Below are 25,618 nucleotides of genomic sequence, written 5' to 3'. Positions count from 1 at the left end.
CTGCTGCTGCTGCTGCTGCTGCTGCTGCTGCTGCTGCTGCTGCTGCTCTTTGTTTTTTGTTTCTCTTCTTGTTTTTTGTCCTGGAACTCACTATGTAAAACAGGCTAGCCTTGAAATCTGCCTGCCTCTGTCCCCTGAATGCTAGAATTAAAGGTATGAGTTACCATCCCCAGCTTTTTTTTGCATTTATTTTATTATTTGTGGTTGTGTACAAGTACAGATTCATGAGGAGGTCAGAGGACAACAGCAGGAGTTGATTCTCTCCTCCTGTCATGTGATTCCCAGGGAATGAACTCAGGTGTTTCAGTTTGTCAGCAAGCCTTTACCCCTGAGCCATCTCATCAGCCTGGCTTTGTTATTCTTTTGAGTCAAGAAGCAATTTTATATTTAATATAATAAAAAATGAGCTACAATAGATACACTTGTTTATCCACACACAAAACAAGATAATAGTGGTTCTCTATTCCAGCAGCCACGCCCATGTCAAAGTGATGACAAGTATGTCTGTCTGTCAGAACTGTTCTCAGATGTTTTGACCTGTGATTTCATGGATCTTTTAAGTATGCGTTTCTTTGCACAAGCTCGTACACGCAAAAACACACATATCCTAAACTACAATCTCCTGTCTTCACCATGAAAACAAAACACTTCAACATCAAGAATGTTGGAGATAAAATTTCTTTCTAAAGAACCAATGTTTCCCAAGAACAGACCTGATAAGATTCCCTCCAGTCAGTTAAATTATTGTTCTGAAGACTTGTGGTTAGCTTACTCATCTAGATTTGTGCTATCAGATTCCATTGGAGTTAGGAAGAATATGGGCCAGATGAACTCTGAAGTGATAGCATCATCCTCGCCATTCATTTTTTCATTTTTTAGGTTAAATGAACTCAGAATTCACAGGCGAGTGTGCACCCATGTGTGAGATCTAGCTCTAGTCCTTCAGGCGCTGTCCACTGTCCGCCTTGTTTTTGAGGTAGTGTCTGACAGCATGGAGCTCACTGAGCAGGTTGGCTGACTGTGAGTAAGCCCCAGGGGTCCACCTGTCGTTTCTCCTGAAGTGTTGGGATTACAGGTGCATCTGTGGATCTAACTTGAGTCTTTGTTTTTGTACTGCAAGCACTCTACTACTGACTAAGGTATCTTCCCCAGCCCTGGTCACAGGTCTTATTTGTGTTGTTTAAAACATGTTGTTTTCCAGCTGGTGAGATGGCTCAGCCGTTAAGAGCACTGACTGCTCTTTTGGAGGTCATGAGTTCAAATTCCAGCAACTACATGGTGGCTCACAACCATTGTAATGAGATCTGATGCCCTCTTACGGGGTGCCTAAAGACAGCTGCGGTGTACTTATATGTATGCACCTATAGATAGTATGTATGCACCTATAGATAGATCAAATAACAAACAAACAAACAAACAAACAAAAACCTTTGGACTGGAGCCAGTGGGGCCGGAGCGAGTGGGAGAAGGGGAGGGAGAAAAAAAAAACTAAACCAAAACAACAACAACAAAACATGTTGTTCTCTTCTGCCTGTGCTGAGATTAAAGGCATGTGCCACCATGCCCGGCTCAGAGTCCTTCCTTTTAAGGCGGAATAATTTCCCATTGTATATAATTCATGTACCAGGTTTTTGGTGGCTTTTTCTTCTTGGTAGTAAAGAAATACAAACTACTACTGTGGACATTGCTGCAAATATATTTTTGAGACTCTTGCTTTAAAATTCTTGACACAACTGGGGAGATGGCTCAGTAGTTAAGAGCACTTTCTACTCTTCTAAAGGACCAAGTTCAGTTCCTAGCACCCACACAGTGGGGGGGTGGTACTCAAAACTGCCTGTAGCACCATTTACAGAGAGTCCATACCCTCTTCTGGCCTCTGTGAGTACCCACATATACAAGTCAGAGACACAGACACATACACAGAACATAAAGATATAAATAAAAATAATAAAAATTTCAGCCGGGTGGTGGCGCACGCCTTTAATCCTAGCACTTGGGAGGCAGAGCCAGGAGGATTTCTGAGTTCGAGGCCAGCCTGGTCTACAGAGTGAGTTCCAGGACAGCCAGGGCTACACAGAGAAACCCTGTCTCAAAAAACCAAAAAAAAAAAAAAAAAAAAAATTCAAAACAGAAATATTTAAAAAATTGCTTGAGGGCCTGAAAATACATGTGTGGTATACATATTCATGTATGAAAATACACATAAATGTGGGCCTTCACGTACTCACACACATATAAATATTTTTTTTAAATAAACTGTTTTTGACAGCTGAGGAGGTGGCTCAGTCTATCTGTGTAACCCAAGGACCTGAGTTTGGATCCTCAGCACCCACATAGCAGCCAGGCACGGGCTGGCAGGATGCCTCTTTGGGTAAATGCTCTTGCTACCTGGCTAATGAGATGATTCTGATACCTGCAGCCACATGGTGGAAGGAGAAGTTGTCCTCTGATCTCTACATGCTTGCTGTCACACACATGCACACAAGAATAAATGAAACTGGGCATGGCGGTGGTTATCTGTAGCCCGGGCACTTCTTAGGGAAGAGATGTGGGTCCCCAGAGCTCCCTGGCCAGCCAGCCTAATCAACTGATAAGCTCCAGGTTTACTGAGACACCTTAACACACTCAAAAATAAGGTGTCTAAACAATAGAGTAATATACTTGACGTCACTTGTGCACGTGTGTGCATACAAATTAAAAAAAAATTTGGCTTCCTTGTTTTTTTATGCTCCCTCATTGTCCCTGCTATCTGTTGAAGACCAGCATTGCTAGCTTGCTGTTGTTTGTTTCCAGTGGCTTCCAAACTCCGGCACTGTTCTGTCCAGTCCCTCCAGCAGGTTTCACCCACATGTTGGGAGTGCAGTCTACCTCTCTCAGTCCAGAGGAGGAGACCCCATGTGAGGGAATTGAATAACCAGTTGGTGTTCTTTTCCCTGGGAAGACTTTCTCCTGCTCCTGGCATCCTTAGTTGCCTGTAGTTCTATGTGTAGAGTTGAGTGCTCCTGCCTCCGCCACGCACGCTAGCATGCCTATTGTGTTGTTCTGCTAGACTTTAAGGGTGAAGCTCCTGACATTTGCAGGAGACACAACAAACTCCCTATTTCTCTGGCTGTTACAACTTTTTCTGTCCTCAATTATATTTTCTTAATACCCTGGGATTTTCAGTTTGATTTGTTTTTGTTTTTATTTGAGGCAAGACCTTCCAACATAGGCCTGACTGTTCTGGAACTCACTTTGTAGACCAGGCTAGCCTTCAACTCACATAGATCCACTTGCATCTTCCTCCTAAGTTCTGGGACCCACCACACCCAGTTCTTAAAAGCCAGTTTTGAAGTCTGCCACACAACTCAGCCATGCACCAGCAATGTAACTATAGAGAACATTCTTTACTCTTTCTAAGCCTATTTATATTTAAAATGGAGTTACAGAACCAGCAAGATGGCTCAGCAGCTTAAGGCAACTGCCACCAAGCCTAATGATCTAAGTTCAGTCTCTGGAACCCATATGCTAGATGGTTCCTACAAGCTGCCTCTGACTTCCACACATGCCCTGAGACACATGCTTGCCCTACCCAAACATCAATATAAAATAAATAAAATGTAATAAATAGGTCAAATAAAAGTGAATATAGTCAGTACCTAGCCAGCTTGTCATGGGAAATAAATGATGTTTATCTTGAGTTTCAGAACAGTTCTAGGATATAGTATTTGATAATTGTTATATAATTTGTATTATAATCATAATACCAGTTATTTATAAGAATATGGAAAAGCATCTATCCCTAACAAATTTGTCTGTTCTACAGGAGGAGAGCTTGGATAGAGAGCTACCTAGTCCAAAACTACTGCTAGCTCCCAGCCTCTAGCTGAGACCCCTCCCAGGTGGTGTTACCCTAATTCAGTCGTCAGTAGAGTCTGGACTTAACACTGCAAGTTCAGAACCTCAATTTTGTAAGAACCTGATATGATGATGACCAGTTTTCTTGGGAACAGATGACCATGTTTGGAATGACCAGGGTGGAGAGTGATTTGCAGTGAGGACAAGGACTGTTCAGCACACTGATCCTGAGTGTGGCAGTTCTTGCATTCTTTCCCTGAAGGCCAGCCCATAGAAAAATCAGTTTTGGTTTTCTGCAGAGAAGTGCAGAGAGAGCCTTGCTGGGTAGTTTTAGTGACTGCTTGCATCAGGCCCTTTTGTGCTCTCAGCAGATGCCTCTGTTGTATTTATGAGTTGGGAGCCTACTCCCCCTCAGCCTTGTAGGAGGTACACTGACCAATCAGTGCGGAGACTCTCTAGACCTTAGTCTGTGGTCAGGCATAGGATCATATTCCTTGACAGTCAAATTTTCTCTGGCTGTCTAAAGTTGTACCTGGGTCACTTTGATCAGTCTGAGGGGTCTCAGAACTCTGAAGTCACTTAGATGTCTGACATCTGGTTAGTACTAGACTTAGCGTTTTGGCATTTTAGAACATGAATCACTGTGTGTCTAATCATAAGTTTCTTCATTCTTTGGTGTTTAAGCTTTATAAAAGTACCTTTTATTCATCTGATGTAATTGCTGTCTCTGAAGCTTACTGCTTCAGTCTGCTAATCTAGGCCCAGTCCTGGAAGCTTATAGCTTCTGTACAATCTAATCTAAGCCTAGACTGTTTTCAGCCTCTGAGACTTACTGCTGAGTAAGCTCAGCCTTTCCTGTTACTTCTGAACTTTGTTGGCTGGTTCAACTCAGCTGTTCTGGCTCAAATTCCTCTCCAGGATGTCTGAATCAGTAACTCTAGCAATCTGTTCTGTCTTCTGGTTCCTCCTCATTCTCTGGCTTGTTCTGTCTTCTAGCTTGTTCTTGCCTGTGTCTAGCTTGTTTTCTCTCTGCAACCTGTCTCTGTACAAACTGCCACAGTAACACTGCACTGCTCTCTTTAGCTTTCCTTTCCTGTCTCTCCTTGTGAGAGCTGGGCATAGCCTATTCTGTCAGATCTTTCTCTGATTCGTCACTTTGTCTACCACTCAATTAGACATCACTTTCTTTTTTTTGTTGTTTTTTTGTTTGTTTGTTTGGTTTGGTTTGGTTTGGTTTGGTTTTTGTTTTTGTTTTTCAAGACAGGGTTTCTCTGTGTAGCCCTGGCCTGTCCTGGAACTCACTCTGTAGACCAGGCTGTCCTCGAACTCAGAAATCCACCTGCCTCTGCCTCCCAAGTGCTGGGATTAAAGGCGTGTGCCACCACCGCTAGACATGGGCTAGACATCACTTTCAAACATGGGTGCTTCCTTCTACAAACTAACTTTACCTTCCTTGTTTGGGTGTGTACTAAGGCCGAGTTACAACATATCTAGAAACAGGTTTTTTGTTTTTTTTTTCCAGTAAACAGCACAATCTCAGGGTTCACAGTGTGATCAAATATTCTGCAAGAAACCTTAAGCTGTTATTTTGGAAATATTTTATGTCATTGCTATGTATAAGCTTAAAGTGCTCATTCTTTGTATGTGTGTGGGTGTACACACTAATGTTCCAAATCTCTGCCCTTGTACCTGCTAGGTAAATACTCCGGCAGAGCTATAGCCTCAGTCTCCCTCCCTCCCTGTCCTGGGAACTCACTATCTGGACCAAACTGCTTCCAATTTCTGCCACCCTGACTTCTCTGTCCCTGGGGTCTGTGTCCTTGAACTGTGAGCCAAAGGAAAACAACACAATCCTTAGTCAGGTTGCTTTACAGCCACAGAAAAAGAACCTAATCCTAGCACAGCACTTAATTGTCCCGATTCTACCTTTGCATGCAAGCCCAGATCAGGTCTAGGACAATCCTGAGTTAGTTCCTTCTGGGATATAAAATAATATCTATTGTTTTACTCTGCCAATGTTAGATAGGATGTTTCTAATCTGTAGTTCCCTCAAGCAATTTAGTTCTTACCAGCTGTAGCTAGATTCTTCAGATGATACACAGGATGAAGGAGATGTATGTTGGTAGTTTGTTGGTTCAGACAAGCTGTTTGTCTTTGATGTGGGCTGTTAGCAACCATTAACTTAAAGGTAATAAGCAGGCTCTGGGAGGATAGCTACTGGCAGAGTACTGGTTAGAACGTGCAAGGGCCTGGCGTTGAGTCACAGCACCATGGACAAATGAGGAAGGTGAGAACAAGGCCAGTGAGGGAAGGGCTGAGTGTGAGAGGATTCACCGCGCAAGAGTGCTGACCTGAACTAGATCCTGGCACCACACGTCATGCATGCACAGATTAATAATAACTAAAGTAAGTAAAATAAAAATAAATTCATAGCGGGGTGTGGTGGCGCACACCTTTAATCTCAGTGCTTGGGGGGTGGAGGCAGGTGGATCTCTCTGAGTTCCGGGCTAACCTGGTCTTTGAAGTGAGTCCAAAACTCTGTTACACAGAGAAACTCTGTCTCGAAAAACCAGAAATAAAATAAAAATAAAATAAATTTATAGGGACAACGGATTTGGACAACATATGGTTCATATGTGAAAAGTTTACCTTTATAATAACTACTGCTCTACAGAGAAACACTGTCTAGAAAAACCAAAATAAATAAATAAATAAATAAATAAATAAATAAATAATGGCTGCTCTTGATAACTGTTCCATTCTGTGTTTAACTAGGCTTAGTGTTGCATACCTGTACTCCACATACTCAGAAGACAAGAGGCTGGCCGGAGCCTGGGATTTGGGGGCTAGACCAGGCAATTCTGTGTTAGCAAATAATAGGATGAAGCCATGAGTGAACGAACTCCCTTGTCTGATTATTTGGTCTTTGCTATAGACGTGCCTCACTGGTGCTTATAATTTGATCAGTCTATACAGGTGACATAAGAGGGGTGCGGGGGGGTGGGGAATGAAATCAGCAAGGCTCATGTTTCACAGTCTCATGTCTTACGCTTCATGACTGGTGTCGTCATCACAGTGCTAGGCTCGCCCTTCCTTCTGCGGGGTCTCAGGCCAAAACTCATGCTTCTACCTCTCCTTCCTTCTGCCTGCATTTGCTCATACAGTACCCTGTTCCACCACCACCTCAATTCTGCTCTCTGATTCCTGCTGTGCTAAGTGAACCTGCACTAAGTTATTAGCAGCTGCTTGGCTTCGTTGCTTTCCCTAATAAAATCATGTTTGCCTCAGTATAGTCACTGATGTCTTAACTTAATGGCAGGGCAGGAAAGCTGGTTTGGTTTTTGGGTTTTGTTGTTGTTTTGTTTTTTGTTTTGTTTTGTTTGTTTTTGGAAATGGGAGCAGCAATGCTGAGCTCATGGGACTTGAACTACAAGAATACTGCCTGGTGTGTTGGCCTTTGTGTGAGAGCCAGGCCAGTCTTTACCTCTTGGGCCTGCTCACTGGGCTTGTGCTCTGTCCTTACACAGGGAGGAGAGTTCATGCACAGTTCATGTCTCTGACACTCTCTATGCCTTATTGAAAGAAGACCCTTTATACTCCTGCCACACAGCACAGTCTGCAGGGAGTCAGTGTGCATCCCTGGCTGGAGGTCGAATTGAGGCTAACTCGGCCTCTTTAATTCAACAGCACTGTTTGCTTTTAACATCTTAATTGGACGTTTACTACCCTTACTCTGTGATGCTATTAAATAACTTTGAAAGACTTTAGAAAAGTGGCAAGTATAGGATAAAACCTTTAAATTTATTTTGAAAAGATAGTACAGTTTTTACGTTTCTAATTTTAACATAGTCTCTAACTGCTTAAGGTCTCAGTATGAATAACTTGTTAAATGAAACTTTTTGGGTAAAATCAGGACCCGTTTCTTGGTTCTTACAGGACTCTAGGCTCTCTCTGTAGAGGTACCAGGATAAAGCCTGTCTCAGACAAAGCCATCCTTAGCCGCGTTTACCAAGGTCTTGGTTAGATTCAGCGACTTATGAAGTATAAGGGAGTATGTGAACAATTCCTGCCTCAGCTGACTCTCCGTCCTAAACCCCCTTCCCTCCCTCCCTCCTTCAGACAGGTTAGTTGGGTGTAAAGAGAAAATATGCTGGCCTCTCAGCTGGAATATTGTTAGGAGCTGTCCCTCGAGAGAAGAAAAATCTCATTAGAATGGAAGGGGGGAAGACAGTCTCCTCAGAAATCTACTTCTATGAACGACTTTTGGGACTGACCCCTGGGAAGAAGAGAAATTATCATGCTACCATGGCTGATATGAAATGTCAGATGATTGACACTTAAGTGATGGAGGCTCAGTTGTTTTGCAACTCTACAGAAAGCTGGAGAGGCCTGCACTTTGCTTCTCAAAGCTCAGAGAGTTGGAATGAGGAGAGGCTTCTTGTTGAAATGACTAGTTTGTAAAGTAGAGTTTCTTAGGCACTGCATAGTTTTGTCGTTAGATGCCGGTCTTGATGCTTTGTTTTCTAGTGACAGTGCTCTGCATTGAACATTGATCACCTGGCTAATGCCTGAATGTTTAATGCCTGAATGCTCACTTTTGTTCTTGTACACAGGTGTGGGTTGTTGGCCTGTCTGTCTGCTCGTCTGTCTTAGTTAAGATTTCTATTGCTGCCACGAAACACCATGACCATAATGCAGGTTGGGGAAGAAAGGGTTTATTTGGCTTATACTTCCAAGACAATGTTAATCATTGAAGGAAGTCAGGACAGGAATTTAAACAGGACAGGATCCTGGAAGCAGGAGCTGATGTAGAGGCCATGGAGGGGTGCTGCTTACTGGTTTGCTTTCCATGGTTTGCTCAGCCTGCCTTATGAAACCCAGGACCACCAGCCCAGGGATGGCACCACCCATCATGGGGCTGCCCAACCATGCCTGCCTCATTGATCACTAACTGAGAAACTTATAGCTGGATGTCATAGAAGCAATTCCTGAACTGAGGCTCCTTCCTCTCTGATGACTCTAGTTTGTTTCAAGTTGACACACAAACCCAGCCAGTAAAGTGTGTACACTGAGCCAGAGGCATTGGGTCCTCTGAAGCTGGAATTACAGGCAGTTGTGAGCCATCTGACATAGATGCTGGGAACTGAACTTGGGTCCTCTGTAAGAGCAGCTAGTTCTCTTAGCCACTAACCCATGTCTCCTTCCCCTCATGCCTAAGTTAAGACATTGAAATACCAAGTCTCAATGCTACCTCCTCCTTTTGAAAATACAGCAGTTTTTGTCCCTCAGAAGGCGTACTCTTCTTTCCATCACTACTCACATCCCCACAGGACAACACAATGTGCCTAGTTCCTCCTCATTCTCTGCGTGGCCTTAGGCAAGAGGGCACTCATGACCAATAGTATAATATTCTTCCCTTTTGCTTTTTTTTTCACATACTGTTTGGTTTGAGACAGAGTTTCTGTGTGTAGCCCTCCCTTGCTGGTCTTGAACTCACTGAGATCTGCCTGCCTCTGCCTCCGAGTGCTTGGACTAAAGATGTACACCACCTCGTCCAGCCGTGTATGGTGTTTTTAATTACACACATAGCCACCTCCTCTCTGCATTTGTTTTTAAAGGGAAACACATTTTTTTCCCAATCTGTTTTCATACCATTTTAATTACATGCAAAGCAAGTATTAAGGTCAGTTCTAGGTTGAGGAACTAGCAATGCAATAGATGCAAATAGTCAAGAAACAAGCAAGGCAATAGACAAAGTCCCGTAGTCACTCCTGTGATCACTCCCATGATCACTATTTCTAAGGGCCTATCAGGATGACCAAAATATCTGAGCCTACTTCCCTGTCCTAGCCTAAAGTCATTTTCATGCCTGAAGCCTACTTCTTTGTTCTAGCCTAAGATTTAGATTACTGCCTAAAATTACATTGTGCTAGCCTAAGATTTAAATTCCTGCCTGAAGCCCATTTCTTAGTCCTTGGCCTATGTCAGATTCCTGCCAAGCAGCCCCAAAAGCTCTCCACATCTCTCCCTTTTTTATTTCATAAACAAGACTGAGCCTGTCTTAGGTTGTTCTGACAAGAATGCCTTCCTTACCCATTATAGAATATGCATTATCAAAAGCATTGCATTTCTGTCTTAGATTGGTAAGGCTCTGTGCAGAATCTTACCTGTCCTTGGCTTGCCAGCCTGTTAAATTAATAACTCTGTCTTGGGGTCCTCTCTGCATTTTTGAAAACAAGTAGTGGATTCCATATGTGACTGATTTATAAAATATTACTGTTGCTTTTGTTTAACTTTTCAGATGGTCTCAGGTAGCCAGGCTGATCTAAACTCACTTTGTAGCCAAGGGTGGCCTTGACTCTCTGACTCTCCAGCCTCTACCTCCCAAGTGCTGGGAGAGATCCCAGGGCTTCATACATGAGGAGGTCAGCACTGTGCTATTTGACCTGCATATGCCATCCTGACCTATAACAGCCCTGGCTCATTCCTAATAAAGTACCTAAAGAGTCTCTGCCACTTTTCTCCTTTAGTGTGCATTTAAAAGATAGTCTTGCTTACTTGACTGTTTCTCTTTGGACATTTGTCATTGTTACTCTTGAAATCAAGTGCTTAAGGTCTGTGGCTGATTCATGCAAAATTCAATGGGTCTCTATCCTGACAGATACACTTAGGAGTGCTGAGGGTAGCCTGTGTACACAGGACTCAGTGTCTGCATGTCTTAGAGCAGCCCTTGAAATAACAGACACTGGCATCCAGTCCAGAGGATCATGTGGGAAACTCTAGTCAGATAGAAGGCATAGTTTTTTTTTTTTAAGATTTATTTATTTATTATATATGAATACACTGTAGCTGTCTTCAGACACACCAGAAGAGGGCATCAGATCTCATTACAGATGGTTGTGAGCCACCATGTGGTTGCTGGGATTTGAACTCAGGACCTCTGGAAGAGCAGTCAGTGCTCTTAACCACTGAGCCATCTCTCCAGCCCAGAAGGCATAGTTTTTGTTTACAGAAATTGTCTCTTTTTTTTTTCCTCTGCCAGCAGTTCTTAACATATAAATGTGTCTTCTGTACAAATGGTCTGTGTGGAAAGTCATCTTCAGCCATGTGGAGACGTTAGGAAGGAAACTCCCAGTTTCACTGCCTGGGCTGCACCCAGAAAAAACAACTGTTAGATCGTAAGTTTCAAGCTTGAATGAATTTTGTCTGAGACAATACATTTGGCCCATGCCTATAATCTCATTACTTAGGGGAGGTAGAATGGCAAATTCCAAGCCAGCCTAGGCTACATCAAGAGACACTGTCTCAAAATAGAATACTTGGTAGCTAACTGCTGCCATGGTAGTGCTGACACTCCAGTCCCTTACAGATATCCAGTAGGTTCAGTGAGGCTTTCTAAAAATGTCATTTAGACTTATTGTTATTTTATGTGTATAGGAGTTTTCCCACCATGTATGTCTTTGCACAATGTGTGTACTGGGGCCTTGGAGGCCAGAAGATAGCCTGCGTCACCAGGTGCTGGAATTATATAGACTGTTGTGGACTACGTGTAGATGCTGAGAATCGAACCTGCATATTCTAGAACAACTAGTGCTCATGACCACTGATTATCTTTCTAGCCCCTCCACGGTATTTACTGAGACAGGGTCTCTCACTGAGTCTGGAGCTCACTGATTGAGCTTGACAGTTGGCCACTGACAGCTGGAGTGCCAGCATGCATCACAATGCTCAGCTTTTACATGGATGGTGGGGGTCTGAACTCAGATCCTCGTGCTTACATGACAAGTACCTCACCACCTGAGCCATCTGCCCATGCTCTCAAGGGACTAGTGACATGTTTGACAGGAAAAGACAGTTGCCAGCAAGCCTGATCATCTAAATTAGATCTGAGGGACCCACATGATGGAAGGAGACAGACTGCTCTCACACACTCTTCTCTGACAGGCACATACTCAGGCGCACACAGATTCCCATAAGCTGAGTAGATAAATGTAATTTCAAAATTACACCTTAGAGTTGGAGACGTGGCTCAGAAAGTAAGATTTGGAAAAATGTGTCAGTGGGCAAAGCACTTACCCTATAAGCATAGGAATCTCTGAGTGTGCATTCCCAGAACCCATGTAAAGTCAGGCGAGGTAGCACATATCTACAGTATTAGACACCTAAGAGGAAATGGGAGGCAAAGACAGGGAATCCCTAGAAGCCAGCAGCCATCAAGCCTGGCATGTGGAGTGATGGACAACAAAGAGATTCTGTCTCAAACAAGGTGGAAGGTGAGGGCTGGCACCAAAGCTGTTCCTTGACCTCCATGGTGGCACACATGTGTCAAACTCATACATGAATATGCACACATATAAATAGGTGCATATCATACACATACCATACACTTCCTCCACCCAACCTGCCAAAGTCCCCACAACGTTGGGCCAGTGAAGTGCCTTAACAGATAGAGGTTTTTGCTATGTAAATTTGACCACCTGAGTCTTGTCCCCAGAACCCATAGTAGAAGAGAAACTAATTTCCAAAACTCCCTTGACCTCCAGGCATGATCAGCAAACTATTTAAACTACTAAACATGAATCAGGCTTACATATGTAATTCTTACAGAGCCATCTGGCTTCTGACTCTGAGCTGTCATCTCTCTGCACAGAGTTGGGGATTATTTTTCTTGAGGTTCTAGGAATTGAACCTGGGGCCTTAACCATGCTTGGCAGGCACTTATCACTGACCAATGTCCTCAGCCCTCTCTTTCCTTTTATATAGAGACAAGATCACACTAAGTTGCTTTCCTGCTACTGTAACAGAGCACCATGACCAAGCAACTTAGAGAAGAGAGAGCTTATTGGGGTTTGCTCATAGTTCCATGGCCATGATGGTGGGGAGCATGGCGGTAGGTGGGCAGGCGGGCGGGCATGGCATTGAAGCAGTAACTAGAACTTGCATCTGATCCACAGGCACAAGGCTAGGGAGTTGGGTGGGGGTAGAAAGAGAGAGAAAACGCTTACTGGGAATGACATGGGCTTTTCAAACCTCTCAGGTAAGATCATCAAAGGATACTTTCAATGAAGACTTCTAAATCACTCAGATAGTTCAGCTCCCCCAGCATCTCCAGACTGTGCTCTGACTATGGGGTATCCCTAGCTTGCTCTCTGACCATTCCCTGTTCATGGAGAGTAGGGATAAAGGCATAGAGAAGCCAGCAGCTTCCACCCCTCCCCTCCCCAGCACACATACTGCCCTTTAGCCAAGGGCTTCTGACCTCAGCTATATCCACTCTTCTCAGTGTTGGCCTACTTTTAGGTTTTTGTTTTAGCCATAAATATAAACATTTAGAAGGCTGGATTCATTGTAATTATAGTCTTGCATTGCCTGCCTTGGCTTCCTGCCTTTTCTCCAGGCAGCCTGCCTGCCTGCCTGCCTGCCTGCTTGCCTGCTTGTTGTCTGCCTGCCTGCTGCCTGCCTGCCTGCCTGCCTGCTGCCTGCCTGCCTGCTACCTGCCTGCCTGCTGTCTTCCTGCCTGCCTGCCTGCCTGCCTGGGTCTTTCTTTGTTCTGTCAACAAAGGTTGGCCTATAACTCACTATGTAGCCCAGGCTGGCCTTTAATTTGCTGCAATCCTCTTGCCTTAGCCTCCTTAGTGCTGGGGTTAGAGGTGTGAGCCACCATGTCCAGGTAAAACCTTTTAGTTTATGTTTTTGTGGGGTGGTTTGTTGTTGTTTTGGTGTTTTTGTTTTGTTTTGAAAAATATCTCTCTATGCAGCCTTGGCTATCCTATGCATACCAAGCTGACCTCAAAAACACCAGAGATCTGTCTGAACACTGGGATCAAAAGTATACCCACCATACCCAGCTTAAACACCTTCTTGATTACATGTTGATAACAAATTATATTTTCTCCTATGCCTTAAGAATAAAATATTGGACTAGAGAGATGGCTCAGCAGTCAAAAGCAGTGACTATTCTTCCAGAGGTCCTGAGTTCAATTCCCAGCAACCACATGGTGGCTTACAACCATCTGTCACGAGAGCCAATGCCCCCTTCTGGTGTTTCTGAAGACAACAACAGTGTACTCATATACATTAAATAAAAAAATAAATCTTTTTAAAAAGCTGTTCAGTCCTGCAATCCCATTAGGCATTTTTCAAGTGCTTGGTAATCATGTGACTAGCTACTTCAGTAACCAGATTGTCTCTTGGAAAGCAAGAAAGAGTATTCTATCATTTCAGGCAGTGTTGGTCTGAGTGGAAGAATTTGGAAAACAGCCAGTTACGGTGGAGCACAGCACTCAGACAGAAGGCAGAGGTGGGTCACTGTGAGTTTGAGGTCAACCTACTTTACATTGAAAATTCCAGGCCAAACAAGGCTACAAAATGAGACTGTCTTTGGAGAAGTAGGAAAGGATTTGGAAAGTAGAATTCTTTATTTGGTTTCTGAGTTCTTCATCTCTAATTTGTTGGATTAATGCAGTATTTATAGGGCTTTAGGTGAGAGACCCATCTCTGGGGTTTGTTTCAAATGGATATGTGGGCCCTTTTCAGATTCTCATCCCTCATGTATAAAGTACCAAGGAGGTAGGTGGGGGCCTAAAGAATTTTGATCCTGGGGGGTGGGGAGGTGTCAGGAAGTACAGTTTGTAAAACAGAAACTTACTAGTTTCTGGTTTTAGCCTGTTTCCCCCTTCATTTCTTTATGGTTGATTTTGTGTCCCTGGTGTTTGATCTGAGAGCATCCTATGTACCCAGCTCACGCTGCCACTGTGCTGAAGAGCATTTACCGGTTGTCATTTCAGTCCTCACTTATGTGTGTTTCGATTTGGCTGTGCCCTAAGCAAGCAAAAATGTGTATTTCATGTCTGCTTCAAACTGGGAGAGTAATTTCCCTTGGTGTTGAAGACTTAGCTTATGCTCTGGTAGAGCTGTAGCCCCGCCCCAGGAGAGGCGTGCTGCTGGTAATGTGTGACCCAGAGCCTTGTGAGGGAGTAAACATAAATAAAACACGTGAACTCCTCTCTAAAGGAGATTCTATCTAATCAGAATGTGTAGCCTCATCTAGAGAAATGACTTAGAGGGAACATAGCAACAAATCAGTAACAAACTATGAGCATAAAAATAATGATTAGGAAAATAATACACTTGAAGCTAGGTCCTGGGAGGACTTACTTTGATTGGGGTAGTATAGATTCCTTCCTTTTTGTGATTGGAGAATTTTTTTTCTTTTGTGGAGTGTTTTATTTCTCCCATTAATCAGGACATTAAGGTAAAGCCAACATAAAGAAAATCTTTCAAATTATACTACTCATTTTTATGCACAAGGCTGGGGTATGCATGTCCTCTCATATGACCTACTGAGGTCTGGAGATTGAACTCAGGTCATCAGGGTTAGCTACAGTCTTCTAATATGGATCTGTTGTTGCTCTCAGAAATGGAAAGTGAGGAAGAATCAGAGAGGAAAGCCCATTGCTAACAACTAAGGGTGGAGACACAGCTCAGCAGCTGAGAGTGCTTCCTGCTCTTCCAGACGACTGACTGGGATTGGTTCCCAGCACCCACATCAGGGCTCACAGCTTCCTGAAACTCCAGCTCAGGAGAATCTGACTTTTTCTGGCCTCTGTGGTCACATGTGTACATGAGGACAAACCTTCATACATACAGACACAGCACACAAAAATAAAATAGCGTATGTGGTGCTTCATGCCTTTAATTCCAGCACTCAAGAGGCAGAGACAGGTAGTAGATCTCTATGACTTTTGAGGGCAGCCTGGTCTAAATAGTTCCTGGACATCTAGAGGATGATCTGTATCAAAATTAATTAATTAGTTAATTGATTAAATTTAAAGAACTGTCTTTAGAATATTTTTAATCCTGGAGAAACTTTGGGTTTCCAAATAATATAATGTTTTTTAAAAAATATTCGTTGGGTCGGGCGGTGGTGGTGCACGCCTTTGATCCCAGCACTTGGGAGGCAGAGGCAGGCAGATTTCTGAGTTGGAGGCCAGCCTGGTCTACAGAGTGAGTTCCAGGACAGCCAGGGCTACACAGAGAAACCCTGACTCGAAAAACCAAAAAAAAAAAAAAAAAAAAAAAAAAATTCATTGGGCTTAGAAGTTGCCTACTGTATTTCTTTTATGAATATTAAAAACCAACATTAGAAGCCAGATGTGGTGGTACACACCTGTAATCGAATACACTCTGGGGGAGTGCAGAGTAGGTAGATCTCTGTGAGTTCAAGGCCAGCCAGGTCTACATATGTTTCAAACCAGCCAGGGAAGCATGAGACTCTTGTCTCCAAGGCAACAAAAAACCCAGGGCGAAGGGACAGAACTCAGGGGTCCTAGCATTTTGTTCACTGAGGCAGGAGGATCACCACCAATTTGAGGTCAGCCTGGGCTACAGAGTAAGTCAGTCGCAAAACAGAAGAGTGGAGGAAGGGAAGCAAGCTTGCTTCTGTCAACTTGTTTCTTGTGTCTGGGTAGTTGGCTTGAACACTGTGGTTCCAATAGCCATACCACCTCTTGTCCTATCAGATTCATCTGGGAATTTGCTTTTCAATAAAGACTTGAGTTTTGCCATTCTTTCTATAAAATGTGCTCTCTTCATTCAGAAAGGCTAGCTTATAAAATGTTCCTTGAGCTCTGCCTCCTTAGATGTCATTTGTCTTTCTTTTTCTTATCTTTCCCTTATTCTATACCTTTGCTTTGAAATACAGTGAAATTAACCTAAGGTTTTATTTTGAGGCTTCTGTCTCTCTCTCCTTGTGGTACTTTAAATACCAGTTTCAACTTTGAAAGGGACAATTTTTTAATTAAAAACTAATAAGTCTTGCCCAGAAATGCCAGTTGCAACCCTGTTTTTCTAGGAAAATATTTTCCTTAAGTTCTGCTTTTTTTTTTTTTTTCCTTTTGGGCGGCTCTGTGGTGCCAGATTAAGAAAGTGGCGACTGCGCTAAAACATGGATAGATGCAAACATGTAGGACGGTTACGGCTCGCCCAGGACCACTCCATCCTGAACCCCCAGAAGTGGTGCTGTCTGGAGTGTGCCACCACCGAGTCTGCGTGGGCCTGCCTCAAGTGCTCCCACGTGGCCTGCGGCCGCTACATTGAAGACCATGCACTAAAACACTTTGAAGAGACCGGACACCCGCTGGCCATGGAGGTCCGGGATCTCTATGTGTTCTGCTACCTGTGCAAGGACTATGTGCTCAATGACAACCCCGAGGGGGACTTGAAGTTGCTGAGAAGTTCCCTCCTGGCGGTTCGAGGCAAGAAGCAGGACCTGCCCACGAGGCGTGGGCGGACGCTGCGGTCCACGGCTGCAGGCGAGGACGTGGTCCCGCCGCAGCGCACTCCTCAGGGACAGCCGCAGATGCTCACGGCTCTGTGGTACCGGCGCCAGCGCCTGCTGGCCAAGACGCTGCGACTCTGGTTCGAGAAGAGCTCCCGCGGCCGCGCGCAGCTGGAGCAGCGGCGGCAGGAGGAGGCGCTGCAGCGCAAGAAGGAGGCGGCGCGACAGAGGCGGCGCGAGGTCAAGCGGCGACTGCTGGAGGAGCTGGCCAGCGCGCCGCCGCGGAAGAGTGCGCGCCTGCTCCTGCACGCTCCCGGGCCCGTAGCCGTGCGCCCCGCCACCCTCGCTACCTCCCGGCGCATGTCCACGGCTGCCCTCAAGCCGCGCCGCCAGCCGGCGGTAGCCCCGGGTGTCACCGGCCTGCGCAACCTGGGGAACACCTGCTACATGAACTCCATCCTCCAGGTGCTCAGCCACCTCCAGAAGTTCCGGGAGTGTTTCCTGAACCTCGACCCTTCCACCTCCGAGCACCTTTTCCCCCAAGCAACCAACGGCAAGGCTCAGCTCTCTGGGAGGCCAGCCAGCAGCTCTGCAGCGGAGTTGTCAGTAAGGACCCAGGGGTGCGAACCTCAGGGCCTCTGCTGGAGTAGCGGAGCCTCCATCAGCAGAAGTCTGGAGCTCATTCAGAACAAGGAACCCAGCTCAAAGCACATTTCCCTCTGCCACGAACTGCACACCCTCTTCCGAGTCATGTGGTCTGGGAAGTGGGCGCTCGTGTCACCCTTTGCCATGCTTCACTCCGTGTGGAGCCTGATTCCCGCCTTCCGTGGCTACGACCAGCAGGACGCACAGGAATTTCTCTGCGAACTGCTGCACAAGGTGCAGCAGGAACTTGAGTCTGAGGGCTCCACTCGCCGGATCCTCATCCCCTTCTCCCAGAGGAAGCTCACCAAGCAGGTCTTAAAGGTGGTGAACACCATATTTCATGGGCAGCTGCTCAGTCAGGTAGGTGTGTGCCTACCCGAAGCAAGGTGGGAAGCGTGGGTGGTAGTTTGGGCTTCCAGATCCCCGGGCTGATTAGGTATAGGCAGTGTTTTCTGTGACTGCAGTGTTCCGAGCTGGTTGGTTGTACCTGACACTATATACTGGTCACCATGTAGGTGGACTTGGGTGTTCTCTCTGTCCAGATCTTTAATCAGTCTAGTTGACAGAACGGAACAGTCTGCAGAGAAGTCTATTTCCAAAGTCCTTTGAAAGAGCCTTCTTTTATACTTACAAGGAATAGTTAGGAGTATGCCAAAGAACCAGGCATACTGCCCATACAGACCCACTGCCCATACCTCCCCTACCCCGCAAAATATGGTCTCCAGTAGCCCATATAACTGTGCAGCCAAGAATGATCTTAAATGTCTGCTCATCTTGCCTCTACTTCTCAATTGTCAGGTTACAGACTCCATGTCCCAGCACCTTTTATTTTCAGGATCTTTAGCAGGGTCAAGACTTAAGCAAAGATCCCCAGGCCATATAAAATTATGCACAGAAAGAATTATTATAGATTTTTTTAAAAAAATACGAGTGGGCATATAATTTAAGGAAAAATAAATTTTCTACAATGAGTTGCAGAGGTTGTGTGTGTCAGTTGCTAAGATTCTGAAAGGAGTGATGAGTAAGCTAGGAAGAAGGGGATCAAGGCCCCTCCTCTTTTGCCTGTGAAAGGCACCTAGGAGCATCAGTGGGAGAGGAGCTCTAAGCAGGGCTTTGAGGCTCTGCAGAGCAGACACCATAGGAAACAGGGAAATTCGGTGTCATCATGCCAGCACTTGAGAGGTTGAGGCAGGAGATCAGAATCAAGATCAGCTGGGCTCTGTAATGAGGTCCAGGACAGGAGGAGTGGATAGTGAGACTATCTGGGAGGAAAGGAGAAGGAAGGGAGGGAGGGAGAGAGGGAGGGAGGGAGGGAGGGAGGGCACAAGAGAAAAGTAAATTTGCTCCAAGCACCAAGGAAGAGGGAGGAATTTGAGGGCAAGCAAAGCAGACAGTAGCCTGTCATTTTTTTCTCAGCCCAATTCCTTCAATGCCTCTGAGGTAGCTTATCATCTCTACTGAGGCAAATATTCACTGGGAGAAGGCAGAGGGTGCCCTGTGGTTCCTCAGTTACAGCATGGTTAGAAATGCAAGCACATGGAATGTGTTCTAATGCTTTTTAAATTTGAGTTCTTATTAAACTTTTTGGGAGAAGCACTTAAATTTATATGTGTTCTATAAAACAAACAAAATTGTATGTGGGAAGCATGGAAACTATAATCTGCAAACCAATCTTGTCATTCTAGGTCACATGTGTATCATGCAATTATAAATCCAATACCATTGAGCCCTTTTGGGATCTGTCCCTGGAATTCCCTGAACGATACCACTGCATAGAAAAGGGGTTTGTCCCTTTGAATCAGACAGAGTGCCTGCTCACTGAGATGCTAGACAAGTTCACCGAGACAGAGGCCCTGGAGGGGAGAGTCTACGCTTGTGACCAGTGTAACAGTGAGTGCTGCGTGAGGAGGGCAGGGGTTCAGGAGGAACTGCTGAAGGAGCTGCTTTGCCCCTTCAGGCAGCAGTAACCCTGACAGCACCAAGCGCTCTAAAGCACCTTTTGAAGATCTTTTTCTCACAGCCTCTATAGTAGCTAATATGGAGTTTACATTATTAAAAACAGACCTGGGCCAATGAGACGGCTCAGTGGGTAAAGGTGTTTGCCACCCAAGCCTTGACTTAAATTCAGTCCTTAGAACCCACAAAAGGGTGAATGGAGATACCTGCCTGCCATGGTAGCACACATGCCTATGCATGCCCACACCTACTACATGCACAGACTTCTTAGAGTACTAAAAGTAATGCCTCCTGCTGGGCGGTGGTGGCGCACGCCTTTGATCCCAGCACTTGGGAGACAGAAGCAGGTAGGTCTCTATGAGTTTGAGGCCAGCCTGGTCTACAGAGTGAGTTCCAGGACAGCCAGGGCTACACAGAGAAACCCTGTCTTAAAAAACCAAAACCAAAACAAAACAAAAAAAGGTGCCTCTGACCCCTTCTGACTGGCTTCAGTTCTGGGGAAGTGTGTGAAAGTGGCTCTGAAGCAGGGGCAGTGAGAAGTTAGTCCTTAGCTTCCTCATGCTACAGGGCCCTAGGCTCACAAATGTAGCCTAATGGTTCTTGTTAGCTCTGAATCCCATTTGAATGCTGTAGGATGAGAAAGTATGTTCTTGTACTGAGTCCATAGATCTAACGTCTGTTAAAACTCATGCGAAAACATGGGGTGATAAGGCTAGAGAGACTTCTCAGTTGGTAAAGGGTTCACTTTGAGGTGGAGCTCCTAACATAGGGAAAAGGAGGCAGGTGTGGTGGTGTGTGCCTCAGAGCCCTGAAGAAGTTACATACATGATGGATCCTGATGCTTGCTGGTCACCAGCCTAACCTACTTAGCAAGTTACAGACCAGTGAGAGACCTTGTCTCAAATAACAAAAACAAACATGATGGCTCCTGAAGAATGACACCCAGAGTATTTTGCTAGTCTCCACAGGTGCACATGCACGCACACGAGTAACACACACACACACACACACACACACACACAAAGATCGGGGCTAGCAGGATGGCTCAGCAGGTAAAGGCACTGCCACCCAGCCTAACAACCCAAGTTTGATTTCCAGGGCCTACATGGCTGACAGAATACACTCACACAGACACATGGCGAATGACAGCCTCATGGGTATTTTCTTCTTCTTTTCTTGACATGCATCACAAAGAAGTGTCTCTCTGTCACTAGCATAACTTAAAGTGTGTCTCCTTCTGTGTGGTTGCACGAGCATCATGTACAGGCCCTCTGTGTCACCATACTAATACCCAGTGTCCCTGCTGACCCAGATGGAAGTGTACAACAAATGTGGAAGCCCATGTCTGCTGATGGCATTTAAAGATTTATTTATTTTTGTGTGTGCCTGTATGTGTGTCTGTGCACCATGTACATTCCCTGCTGTTACTAGAAGCAGAAGAGGGCTCTGACTCTACAAGAACTAGCTGTAAGCTGCCATGTGGACCTTAGGAACCAAATTCAGATTGTCTTGCAGGAGCGGCCGGTACTCTGAACGCTGAGCAATGTCTCCAACCCTGGTGTCTGCATTTTATGACATACAGAGATTTAGAAACAAAAAATACAAAGTTATAGGTTATACAAGGACCTAGATAATCAGTTTAATACTATATAATAAGAATTTGGAATATACATTGTTTTTTTTTTTCTTTTGGGGGGTGTTTTGGGTTTTGTAGGTTTTTTATTTTTGTTTCTTGTTTGCTTGTTTGTTTGTTTTGAGACAGGATCTCTCTGACACTTCCCTCGCTATCCTAGAACTTGCTCTGTAGACTAGGTTGGCCTCAAACTTAGAGATCTGCCTGCCTCTGCCTGAGTGCTAGGATCAAAGGTGTGTCCCACCACACTAGGCCAAAGCTTTTACCTGTAAGGAACAAAAGGGCATCAACAATTTTGTATCATTCGTAGCTGTGACAGATTAGGTAGGAAACAGTCTTAGTTTTTCCAGAAGGTATCCTTTTCTGGTAGCTAGATGTGCCAGTCAGTCAGGATTTTTCTATGCTGCCGCTGCTGCAGAACAAAAGTTTTTGGGGGCCTGGACTGCATTGACCTGGTACTGATGGAGTTTAAAGATCGCCGCCCTTCTTCCTCATGTATCTTACCTTAAGTACACAGAGACAAAACTGGGTAGTCTCGACTGAGTCCGTAATTTCTGTTCCTTGGTGAATTTCATTTAGGGAAACAAAGCCAGAGTCTACATTTTCGTCTTAGTTCACATACTCCCTCTGCTGTGGATTGTGCTCATTGCAGCTTCCTATGCAGAGCTCCAGCCTTTTCAGGTCTGACTAACAGGACTAGAAGAATAGGGCAGAGCCCCTCTCGGAGTGCTTTGATTCTTTGCATATCCCAAGTGTCATGACTGCATGGCCGGCCGGGCAGGGTTCTCCAGCGGCACATGCACTCTGATGTCCCATACAGCTAACCCTCCATGTCCTGTGGTCAGAGTGCTGCTTGCACACGTGCTACAGACAGAACTTGGAATCAGATGCCATGCTTTCTGCTCTGAGCCCTCAGAGGAACTGTGGAGATGGTAGAGCATGAATGCTGTATTCCCATGTGTTACCTCTGACGGATCAGGAGGTGCTCACACACATCTCTGACTGAGATTAAGAAAATTTGTTCCCATTGTCTGTTTTCCAAGGATATAGGGGTTCATTTCACTTACAAGTCAGTGGTTTAGAATCAAAATTAGAGTCCCCATTTATTCTTTTGGACTAGATGAACTTAGCTGCCTTCCTACCATGTCTATAAGAAATACAGTTGAGCCCAGGCAGTAGTGGCACACACCTTTAATCCCAGTGCTCAGGAGGCAGAAGCCTAAGAAGATCCAGTCACTGGTCTACAGACTGAGTTCCAGGACAGCGAGGGCTACACAGAGAAACCCTGTCTCAAAAAACCAAACCAAACCAAACAAACAACACCCTCCTCCCAAAAAAGAATGACATTTCAGAAACCATGACATAAAAGCCCAGAACTACTGTCCTAGTTTGTTCTCTGTTGCTGTGATAAACACTGACCAGAAACAACATGGGAGAAAAGGGATTATTTTAGCTTATCAGTTATATACAGTCCATCATAAAGGGAACTCAGGGTATGAGCTTAAAGCAGAAACCATGGAGGAAAGCTATTTACTGGCTTGCTTCCAGGCTCAAATCCACACCTCACTATACCACCTAGGCCCAGTTGCCGTGGGTAGTACAGCCCACAGTGGGTCATGCCCTCCCGCATCAGTCAAGGAAATGCTACATGGCCACAGGCCAGTCCTATGTAGAAAATCCTATATCTTCTTCCAGGCCATCACTACTTCTAGAGTTCATATTTAAATATTTGTGGAGGGCTGGAGAGATGGCTCAGCCATTAAGAGCACTGGCTATGCTTCCAGAGGTCCTGAGTTCAATTCCCAGCAACCACATGGTGGCTCACAACCATCTGTAATGAGATCTGATGCACTCTGATGGTGTGCATGAAAACAGAGTCCTGGTATACACTAAAGAAATAAAGAAATAAATCTTTTAAATAATTAAATAAATATTTGTGTATACCATAAGCAAAACATGTTGGAAAACAATCTGCTTTCATATTCTATGCTTTATTAATCGTAATTTATTATCTTTTTCCTAAGCCTCAAGTATCTGTAACATTCCCTCCCACTGAGGGAGCCGAGCCTCAGAGTTTTGAATAGCATATTCATTTGGTATGGATAGTTATAAGCAGGAAGTGCAGCTAGGACTAACTTGTGTAAAGAAAAATCCTAGCTGGGCGGTGGTGGCACACGCCTTTAATCCCAGCACTTGGGAGGCAGAGGCAGGTGGATCTCTGAGTTCGAGAGTTCGAGGCCAGCCTGGTCTATAGAGTGAGTTCCAGGACAGCCAGGGCTACACAGAGAAACCCTGTCTCAAAAAAACCAAAAAAAAAAAAAAAAAAGAAAGAAAAATCCTTTTAGACTTACAGTTTATAATAATTTAAATGATAGGAACGTAAAAGCATAGAAGTACACTCACTTCCAAACAATGAAACATGAAGGCAAACAACAAAAATCCAAGCCAAGCCTTTTGTTCTGAGTGAAGCTAGAAAGCCGTTAATGATCTACAGACTATGTCAGGTCCTCCGGCCACATCATAAAGATTCAGGTGTGCTCACTGCAGTGTATACGCTGTGATAGCAGCCCCTTACATATTCTGTTAAAAGCCATGGTGCCGAGAATGTACCATCCTGAAGCCACACCACTTCTAGAAGCTGCTGGTAGCAAAAATCTGAAAGCAGATGTATCAGAATCCGGCTTAGCTGCTGGTCAGAGCCCAGTAACAGTGACTGTCGTATAAGGAAGCTGGAGGAGACCCCAAGGCTAGCACGTGGCTACATGGTCATTGAGGAATTGCGAGCTCCTTCCTCAGTTTCCTCAGGGTCCCATTACTCCTTTCTCTTTGCCACACCTCCAAAGGCACTCCACTCAGGCCTGTGAAGCTGGGGAATGCAGACATGTTTACAATGTATCATAGTAGTGCCTTAGATAAAACCCAGATCCAACCTGTGACTGGATGATGCTCCTCACTGCCTATGTCTTATACCTTTCCAAACCATGTAGGCAAACGACGCAAGTCCAACCCCAAACCCCTTGTTCTGAGTGAAGCTAGAAAGCAGTTAATGATCTACAGACTACCTCAGGTCCTCCGGCTACACCTTAAAAGATTCAGGTGAGCTTCGGGTGGCTACCTCAAAGGCTGGGGAGGACAGCTTCTGTTTTGACATGGGAAAGAAACCTATTGGTGTGGGGCCTTGCATTTACCATGGAGAGTCACTCTTGTCCCGTAAGACAAGCTGATGGCAGAACAGCAGCCCAGACTTCAGCTCTTGCCATCTCTTTCTTAGCGTGATCTAATGTGTGCCAGTACCCTTCCTGCCCTGTTTGGACTTATGGAAATTCATCCTAAGGACACAATATAAAATCACCAGTGAAAGGGGCAGGCAGTACACTATACAAACTATACAGAGTCTGCTGACTTTTTTCTTCCTTTTTTTGAGGGTGGTGGTGGTTCCAGACAGGGTTTCTCTGACTCTGGCCCAGCTGGCAGCCCAGGGCCCTCTTATGGTCTGTACAGTGCTTCAGGAAAGTTCTGTATAGTGTCCTGGAATTTGCTCTATAGAACCTGCTTTCCTCAAACTCAAGAGATGTGCCTGCCTCTGCCTCCTGAGTGCTGGGATTAAAGGCATTTGCCATCACAGCCAGGCTCGAAACTGCTTCTTTAGGGATTTGTAGGTTCAGATACTCTATGGAACTTTCACAGCAGATATCCACATGATCTTTGATTAGTAGGGGGCAAAAGCAAAACCAAAAGCTGTTCTCTCAGCTCCCTGATAACTATTACCAGTCTTCGTCTTTGCTAGTAAGAATGTCCTTCCATGTTGTAGGTGGTCTGGCCGTAACCATCGTGAGAAGATCGGGGTTCATGTCGTCTTTGACCAGGTATTAACCATGGAGCCTTACTGCTGCAGGGACATGCTCTCCTCTCTTGACAAAGAGACCTTTGCCTATGATCTCTCCGCGGTGGTCATGCATCACGGGAAAGGGTTTGGCTCAGGACACTACACAGCCTATTGCTACAACACAGAGGGAGGTGCGTGCGCTTTACTCTGTGGACTTGGGGACGTGGATAAGGGTTGGTTTGTCCATACCTTACTGCTTTCTGTTATTTCCATCCCCTGGGTCAGCTAGGGACAAATTACACATTAACACCCAATGGGAAGCATTATGAAAGTTAGGAGTTTAGCAAGGATATAGAGCTATGCTAGGAATGAACAGGACTACCCGTACCAAAGCACGTAGACCAGTGCTGCAGGTTAGCACAGATCTGTCACTCCTCGTATT

General features: G+C 45.1%; 1 protein-coding gene across 2 annotated transcripts in view; it reads left to right on the top strand.

The window, feature by feature from the left end:
* LOC114616547 (ubiquitin carboxyl-terminal hydrolase 49) overlaps positions 1 to 25,618 on the top strand; it is a 32,860-nt gene that overhangs the window by 6,310 nt on the left and 932 nt on the right. The window contains exons 2-5 of one of the 2 annotated variants that reach the window (XM_028761984.1): positions 16,756 to 18,121; positions 19,447 to 19,651; positions 24,338 to 24,446; positions 25,162 to 25,367. In XM_028761984.1, the coding sequence (XP_028617817.1) occupies positions 16,784 to 18,121; positions 19,447 to 19,651; positions 24,338 to 24,446; positions 25,162 to 25,367 (1,858 nt within the window). In that variant the 5' untranslated portion in view covers positions 16,756 to 16,783. Of the gene's footprint in view, positions 1 to 16,755; positions 18,122 to 19,446; positions 19,652 to 24,337; positions 24,447 to 25,161; positions 25,368 to 25,618 lie in introns of those variants that run through there. The other variant, XM_028761985.1, reaches the window with a different exon arrangement.

The sequence above is a fragment of the Grammomys surdaster genome, unplaced genomic scaffold (assembly GCF_004785775.1).
Source record: "Grammomys surdaster isolate TR1022 unplaced genomic scaffold, NIH_TR_1.0 332512, whole genome shotgun sequence".
NCBI classification, from domain to species: domain Eukaryota; kingdom Metazoa; phylum Chordata; class Mammalia; order Rodentia; family Muridae; genus Grammomys; species Grammomys surdaster.
This window is presented reverse-complemented; position numbering and strand designations above follow the sequence as displayed.